Source organism: Microtus ochrogaster, unplaced genomic scaffold (assembly GCF_000317375.1).
Source record: "Microtus ochrogaster isolate Prairie Vole_2 unplaced genomic scaffold, MicOch1.0 UNK115, whole genome shotgun sequence".
In the NCBI taxonomy this organism is placed as follows: Eukaryota; Metazoa; Chordata; class Mammalia; order Rodentia; family Cricetidae; genus Microtus; species Microtus ochrogaster.
Window position 1 is genome coordinate 536,569 of NW_004949213.1, and position 8,523 is coordinate 545,091.

General features: G+C 51.8%; 1 protein-coding gene across 2 annotated transcripts in view; it reads right to left on the bottom strand.

Moving 5' to 3' along the window:
• Positions 1 to 8,523, bottom strand: part of Sptbn4 (spectrin beta, non-erythrocytic 4) — a 57,445-nt gene that overhangs the window by 12,551 nt on the left and 36,371 nt on the right. For both annotated transcript variants that reach the window (XM_013355342.2, XM_013355343.2), the window contains 6 exons: positions 5,268 to 5,492; positions 4,170 to 4,259; positions 2,691 to 2,969; positions 2,467 to 2,597; positions 1,324 to 1,528; positions 184 to 564 (listed from right to left, as the gene is read on the bottom strand). In XM_013355342.2, coding sequence (XP_013210796.2) covers positions 184 to 564; positions 1,324 to 1,528; positions 2,467 to 2,597; positions 2,691 to 2,969; positions 4,170 to 4,259; positions 5,268 to 5,492 — 1,311 coding nt within the window. The remainder of the gene's footprint in view (positions 1 to 183; positions 565 to 1,323; positions 1,529 to 2,466; positions 2,598 to 2,690; positions 2,970 to 4,169; positions 4,260 to 5,267; positions 5,493 to 8,523) is intronic.

The window sequence follows — 8,523 nt, forward strand, 5'->3', positions numbered from 1 at the left end:
TGCGCCACCACCGCCTGGCTAAGATCTCCACTTTCTATCTGTCCAGTTTCCCTTGTCCCCAGGCTGCTTTCTCTGTCCACTGCCAGCCTGCTGACTCTACAGCAGCTGTCTGCTCCGTTGCCTACACTCCCAGCCCACTCCTCAGGCCCTCCCACCCTGCTCTATGGCTGCCAGTCACCCCACCTGGGACACGAGGAGCTGCAGGTCATGCTCAAAGGCTCGCAGGGTTCGCTGCATGGAGCTGGCACTGGGTCTGGGCTCTGGTGGTGCCGTCAGGCGGGGCAGCCGCCTCCGCTTCTCCTCAATCTGCCCTTGAAGCTCTCGGGCATCACTGAAGAACTTATGCAGCTCCCGAGAGGCAGCGAGCAGCTGGGCCCGAGTGCCCATGAGCTCCAGGAGTTCGGCCCAGGCCTCATTCAGCCCATCCTTCCACTCAGCCATGGTGGCCGCCGCTGTGTGGCCGCACTCAATCAGCTCGTCCACCATCTGGTTGACCGCTGCCAGCCGCTCCCGCCCTGCCGTTCCGGTCTCACTGGCGAACTCTGAGAATTTCTCCTGTAGCACCTGGACAAGGTGTGAGGTGAGAAAAATACCTAAGTGGGTAACAATGCTACATAGTCACCCACTATATATAGTATTAATAACTGATATATAGTATTAATAACTGACACCATGAGGGGCATTGAGTGTAGCATGTGTGTTGTTTTGTGTGTATGTGTGTGACAGGGTCTTAGGTAGCCAAGGCTGGCCTGAAACTTACTGTGTAACCAGAGATGCCTGGGATTCCTGATTCACCTGCTCTCACCTCTCAGGTGCCACAAGTGCTCCTCCGTGTGTGTGTGTGTGTGTGTGTGTGTGTAAACGCACGTGTGTCAGGGCAACGAGGTGAGGTCATTCTAAAGCAGGCCCAGAGGCCTTCATAGGATGCACAGTGGTCGCTAGTATCGTTGGTGTGTGGTGGTTTGAATGAGAAGGGCCCCCATAGGCTCATATGTTTGAATACTGGGTCTCTAGTTAGTGGAAGTGTTTGGGAAGGATTAGGAGGCGTGGCCTCATTGGAGAAAGTCTGTCACTGGGGGTAGGCTTTGAGGTTTTCAAAGACTTGGGCCATCCCAATGTGCCTCTTTCTGCCTCCTACTTTTGGGTCACGATGTTGGCTCTCAGCTGTTCCTGGCACCATACCTCTCTCTACTCCACCATCATGGACTCGAACCCTCTGACACTGTAAGCCAATTAAACGCCTTCTTTTATAAGCTGCCTTGGTCACAGTGTTTTGTCCCAACAGAAGTATAACTAAGACATGGAATTCACAAGACCCCTCACCGACACATGCTCGAAGTCCTGGCCCAGCTCCGGGGAGCCAGCGACCACCTCCTTCTCGGCAATCCAGTGTTCCAGCTCGTCCACCTGGCGACTGAGCTGGTATAGCCAGTACTGCTGCTCCAGGCTCACCCTGCGTTCTTCACCCAGTTCCTTGAGGGCCACATAGAGGCGATCCACCTGGGACTGTCGCCGGCTGATCTGCTCACTGAGGGCAGATAGGGGACAATAGGGAAACCCCCAAGACTCCCTCCCAAGGGAGGACTGCTTCTCCTGAATCTTTGCCAGGGTCCTGTCTCTTTAAGATCCCCCTATGGTGGGGGCAGTTTTCTATAAATCTCACACTGAGCCAGTGTGGTACTCACTGCTTTGGCAATATCAGTAAGTGATACTAAAAATATAATACCATAGTATCAATAATTAATATTTTGCTAGGCACTGAGTGTACCATGAATAGGTATTTTTTTTCCCTAATGACAGGGACTCATGAAGCCCATGCTGGCCTCAAATTCTCTATGTAGCTAAGGACCACTGGAATTCCTGGTCCCTCACTACTGTTTTCATAACTGGATACACTCACCCCCCATCCCTACCCAGCATCCTTTATTGGTTTTGTTTATTTGCCTAGTTCCTATCTTTGCTCCCTTGTTGCTCCACAGTGATGTGATTAGGGTTCCTAACTCCTTCCCTCAAGACTCAGGTCCACCTTCAGTCTCCTCTTCCAGGCTTCTGGACACGGTCTTAATCTGTTGTCCCTCTAAGATCCCACCGCCAGCCAAGCCCCCTAAAGGCTCAGCAAGGTCGCATCACCCAGCTATTCCAGGACGGCTCTGGCTCTGCCCCATTCTGATGTCAGAGTCCAGGTTTTCCAGTCTTCCCAAACACTGTAAGAAGTCATCTCCGGCCTGTCCTGGCTATATGCCATCTATTTATCTCACTGTCTTTTTTTCTCTCTGTCAGATAGGATCTCTTTATGTGAATCTTTCTGGCCTGGAACTCTCAAGTTTGCAGCAATCCTACTGTCACAGTCTCCTGGATGCTGGGAATACATGAGTGCCCCATCAAACCTGGCGCTGCTACTCTAACTCGGTCCTAGCCTTCCTTGGGCCTTTCCCTCCGAATTAGCCCCGCCCCCCGCTCACCCACCTGTCTGGGTGTCCCATCTCCAGCAGCGCCCGACACTGGCGCGACAGCTGTGCAATGCTTTCCTCGTAGTTCTCCACGCCCTGCTCCAGTTGCAAGTGCTTCTTAAGCAGCTGCAGGGTGCTCTGTTCATCCTAGGAGTACATGGCGCCCGCGATAAGGCGGCAGAGGCCGGGCCTCCCCAGCTCCGGTGTGCCCGGACCCCTTCACCCCTGTTCTGGGCGCACCTTGCCCTTGTCCTCACTCATCATGAGCAGCTCCTGCTCGCCCAGCCACGCCTCCACCTCCGCCACATCAAAGTAGTACTGTTCCACCTGGAAGGCAGCGTCCAGCGTCTGCTGCCTTCGCTCTGCTGCCTCCCGTAGTCCGGTCCAAGCGCTCTGCAGCTGCTCCTGGCCCCGGCGCACCGCCTCAGCCTCCGGGCTGCGCAGCGAAGCCAGCGCGCCCGCGCGCTCCAGCACCTCCTCCAAGCGCGGCCCATGAGCCTGGATCTCCCGCCGCAGGCCCTGTGAATGAAACACCGAACGGAGGGGTGGCAAAATCTCCATGACACACCGAGCCCTTCCGCGACTGGCAGGGCCGCTGAGCTAGAAAGAACACCCTCAGATCCCCTGCCACTTGCCAGGTACCACTCACTGATACCCACATGCTACAGGTGGGAAAACTGGCCCTGACAAGAGAAGTACAGTCCCAGGGAAAAGTGGAGGCTGGCTCCAAAGACTGTACTGTCAAATAGGATTTGTAAGAAAGGAAGGACCTCCTGGACTCAGCAGCTGTCACTACCTGCTTAAGTCCTGCACGTGATCAAGCTACTGAGAAGCCCTGTGTGATGGGCTAGCTTAGCCTAGCTAAGGATCTATTAGTAGCTCGTGACTGGAGGAAGAGTAGTCATTTGTAGTGAGATTGAACCTGGGACCTTTGGAAGGCTAAGAAAGCACTTTACTACTGAGCCCCACACTGGGGGATTCTAGGCAGGTGCTCTACCTCTGAGCCACACCCCCAGTTCTCTTTGGTTTTGATGGCAATAAGTAAACATGCATCTGTTGGGGGCTTTTCATCACCAATTAAAGAGAAGACTGTGACCTGACAACAAAGTTCACTCTGTAACAACAAAAAAGAAGCAGAGACTCATGACAGACTCTAGACGCACATGGATCTACCTGCTATCCAGTCTTGTCAAGGACGAGAGGCATCATTCTCTCATTCCCATCTACTCATCTAGTTTTTTTTTTTTAAATGATTTATTTATTTGTGTGTGTGTGGTTTTTCGAGACAGGGTTTGTTTTTTGTTTTTTTTTTTTTCTTTGTAGTTTTGGAGCCTGGATCTAGCTCTTGTAGACCCAAACAAGTTTGTGGCCTCAAACTCACAGAGATGCCTCTGCCTCCCGAGTGTTGGGATTAAGGGTGTGTGCTACCACTGCCCGGCTGATTTATTTATTTTTATTTTATGTGCATTGGTATTTTGCCTGGATGTATATCTATATGAGGGTTCTGGATGCTCTGGATTTGGAGTTACAGACAGTTGTGAGCTACCTTGTGGGTTCTGGATCCCCTGGAAGAGCAGCCAGTGCTCTAAACCACTGAGCCACGTGCCAGCCAACACTGAGCCATGTGCCCAACCCCTCTAACAGGTATTTAACTGGCTTCTTTCCTAGCACTCACACCCCCAAGGGTCCTACCTCACGCCCTCACCTGGCTCAGCTCACCTGGTTCTTTTTGATGTGCTGCTGGACAGCCTGCAAGCCATTGCCTCGCTCTGTCTGCATGGCCAGCGGCAGCCGCTCTTGGACCCATGCCTGGGGAGGACAGAAGAGGGTCAGTGAGAGAATGCACCCAAGGATCGCTGCCTCCTCACCAGCCTCAGACCCCTTTATATGCATGGGTGACCTTGCTCACCTCAGCCCCAGGGACATCAGCGTCCTGTGTGACACCCTCCATCCAGCTCTCTGCGCTTGAGGCAGACACCCACTTAGCTTTGGCCTCCAACATGCAGGCCTTGCTTCCTGGAGTTCCCTTCCCATCCCTCTATGTCCTGTTCTCTGTCTACACACCCTTTCCCCCAGGAAGACCCCCCCCCTCTGACTTTGAACTTCTCTGAGTGCCTACCACCCCTGAGGGTCAACATCACTGCTGCCCCGACACCCCTAGTGGCAGGGCCGAGCCCTCTACGTAAAGCAACAGACAGTGGCTGCCTTGGACACCTGCTGGGACCTGGCCAAGACCGAGTGAGGGTAAACAGATGATTGGATGGACTAATGACTGAGTGGATGAGCATTTGGTGAGATGAATGTAAATGAGCGGGGTCAGGGGTCAAGACCCACAAAAGAAGAGGCAACCAACTCCATGACCAGGAGTGCTGGGTACACTTGCAACCCCAACACTAGGGAGGATGAGGCAGGAGGATCAAGAATTCAGTCATAGTTGGCTACATAACCGGTTCCAGGCCAGCCTGGACCACAAGAGACTGTCTCAAACAGGAGAGAGACAGAGAGAGAGAGACAGAGAGAGAGAGACAGAGAGAGAGACAGAGAGACAGAGAGAGACAGAGACAGAGGAAGGAGGAAGAGGAGGAAGAAAGGGAGAGAGGGAGGAAGGGAGGGAGGGAAGGAAAGGAAAGGAAAGAAAATTTGTTTCATGAGCAAATGAATGAATGGCTACATAAGGTGAAGGAGCGAAGGACTGAAGAATGTATCTGACTCTCACCCTGGGTCAATCCTGGCTTCATTCACCGTCTGCGCCCATAACGTCAATCTGTGGCCTTACACCCCGCCCCAAAGTCTCCGCGCACCCACGCCCCGCCTCACCAGTTCGTCGTCCAGGTCATGCGCCACCTGATGCAGCTCCTTGGAGGCCAGGAGCAAGCGGCGGCGCTCCTGCAATGGCTCCAGCAGGCGCACCAAGCGCTCGCCCACCGCGCTCTGCCGCTCGCCCACCAGGTCCTTGCTCGCCTGTTCCAGGGGCAGCGCCGCCGTCTGCGCCTGCAGCTCGCCCACCTCACGGCACCACTCTTCCACCTGAGACTCCATGGACTGTGGGTACAGGGGCACAGTCAGCAATCCCACCCTCCTCCCAGGCTTCTTCTGTGACAAGGCACTCACCTGGGCAGGTCTTTCCACTCTCACCCTGCTCAATGCCTCCCAGAAGCACCACTCTCCCTCTGCATGAACAGCTCCATACCTCCTACCTCGGGGGTTTTTGCCTGGGCGTGGTGAGTTTGAGTCCTGCCAGGTATGCAGGTATGTTCTTATTTGTCAATCGGATTTCAACTCAAAGGTTATTTTCTCAAAGAACTCCAAAGGACTCTCCCCCCCCACACACACACAACTAATATGGTCCATCCATTCATGAATTTTCTTCAAAGTTGAATGGATCTCTTTTTTTTTACTGTAGGAAACTGAGACCCAGAGAAATAATTTGACTGATAGGTCAATCTTGTCTGATATAAAACCAAACACAAAGCTACAGTGATTTGGAGGCTGGGGTATAACTTGGTTGGGATAGTGTTTGCTTGGCGTGCAAGGACACCCTGCCTTCCATCCCCCAGTACCACAGAAGACCAAGTGTAGTGATCCAAGCCTGTAATTCTAGCACTCGGGAGATAGAGTGGAAGAATCAGGAGTTCAAGGTCAGCCTGGGATACTTGAAAACCCATCTTAAAATACACAGGAAAATTAATATCTCTTATAGCACTTGAAATCCCCGAAGATTAATGGATGGGCATAGGCCAAGCAATGGTCTGATTTACCTGGGCCCTTTCTCTGTTTTAACAGCTGCAGATGGGTTTAAGACTTAAATGGAATGAGGAAATCTGTAAATTAGGAGAAGAAAGGGGGCCCAAATGCTTTGAGAGTGTTGGGAGGGGCTTTCTAAGAATAAAAACCAATAGGGTGAACAATGCTAAATCGGACCACATTAAAGCATGCTTGCACTGGCCCTGTCGTATGCCACAAACAAAGCACCCGAAGGCAAATGACTAATGGGAAAGTCATTCCAAAGGCGCCGAGCAGGAAGCCATTTTTCTCTCATTTTTGCAGGTATTTGTTATGTGTGTGTGTGTGTGATGTGAAGTCATACATGCTTGTGCCATGGCACACGTGAAGAGGTCAGGGGACAACTAGAGGGAGGTAACTCATTCCTTCTACTGTGTGGTCTGGGGTGGAACTCAGATCATCAGGCTTGGTGGCAAGTGCTCGCTTTTCTTAAAACTTATCTATATTTTTCATATTAATGTGTGCATGCCACATGTGTGCAGTAACTGTGGAGGCCAGAAGAGGGCGTTGGATTCCCTAGAGCTGGAGTTACAGGTGGCTGTGAGCTGCCTGATACGGGTACTTGGGAAGCAAATCTGTATCCTCTAGAAGAGCAATATGTGATCTTCAATATTTTATTTTATGTGTAAGTGTCTTGCCTGCATGTATGTCTGTGCACTACATACATGTGTGCCTGGTACCCTTGTAGGCACAGAACATGGCACTGGATTCCCTGGAGCTGGAGTTGCAGACAGTATGGTGGTTTGAATGATAATTGCCCTATAAGCTAATGTATCTGAATACTTGGTTCCCAATTAGTGGAACTATTGGAAAGGATTAGGAGGTGTGGCCTCGTTAGAGGAGGTGTGTCAATGGGCTTTGAGGTTTCTAAACCACTCCTAGTTAGCTCTCTCTTCTCTGCTCTGGGTTTATGGAACAGTTGTATGCTCTCAGCTACCACTCTAGTGCCTGCCTGCCTGCCTGCCTGCCTGCTGCTATGTCTGCCTGCCTGCTTGCTGCTATGCCTGCCTGCCTGCTGCTATGCCTACCTGCTACTATGTCTGCCTGCCTGCCTGCTGCTATGCCTGCCTGCCTCCTGCTATGCCTGCCTCCTGCTGCTATGCCTGCCTCCTGCTATGCCTGCCTGCTGCTATGCCCCGCCCCCATGATAGTCATGGACCCTACTGCCCTTTGGAACAAGGAGCCCCACATTAAATACTTTTCTTTATAAGTCGCCTTGGTCATGGTGTGTTATTAGAGCAAATAAAAAAAAAGTTACTAAGACAGAGTGTGAGCCTCCACATGTGTCCTGGGAACAGAGTCTGGGTTCTCTGCAAGTGCAGCTGAGCAGCCTCTCCAACCCTTCCACTCTCTCTTTTGTAGACAGACCCTCAAGTAGCCCAGGCTAGCCTCAAACTGAAACTCACTATATAGCCAAGATGACCTTGAACCCCTGGTCTTTAGTTCACCTCTCAAATTCTGGGGCATCACCATGACAGGTTAAAACTAGTTTCTTTAGCGCTGTAGAGATGGCTCAGTGGTTAAAAGCACTGACTGCCCTTTCAAAGGACCCAGGTTCAGTTCCCAGCACTCACAGGGCAGCTCACAACTGTCTGTAAATTCAGTTCCAAAGTATTCAACAAAACACCCTGGCAAAAACACCAATGCACATAAAAAATAAAGAAAAAAAGAAAACTGGTTTCTTTAAAACACTCAGAGAAGTCCCCACATCCTCCAACCTGCCCCTGCTGCCTTAGCTTTTCAATAGCAGCCGCCATTGACAGACAACTACCTTTTAAAGCCTGGATTCTTTTTGGAGATGGTATTTCTCTGTAGCCCTGACTGGCAAGGAGCTCACAGGAAACCTCCCTCCATTAGTACCCACAGTGCTGGTGTCAAGGCTGCGCACTCCACTGTGAACGACTGGCTTCACGCATGCGTTTTCAGATTACTCCCCTGCTTCTAGAGTGTGAGCCTCCTGAGCGCTGGCCAGGCCAGCTTCCCTGTTCTGTACAGGCGTCTGGAACCGTACCCTTGGCACACAGTAGGTCTCTCTTGAGAACCATACCTGGCACACAGTAGGTCTCTCTTGAGATGTGTGCAATGCATAAAAGAATGACGTCAGCAGGAGTGGAGGGCTGGCTCAGCGGTTTAGAGCACAGGCTGCTCTTCTGGAGGACCTGGGTTCAATTCCCAGGACCCACATGGTGGCTCACAACTATCTGTAATTCCACATCCTCTTCCAGCCTCCTCAGGTATAAGGCAGACATGAATATAAAATTTTAAAATAAGCCCGGTGGGGGGGGGGGGC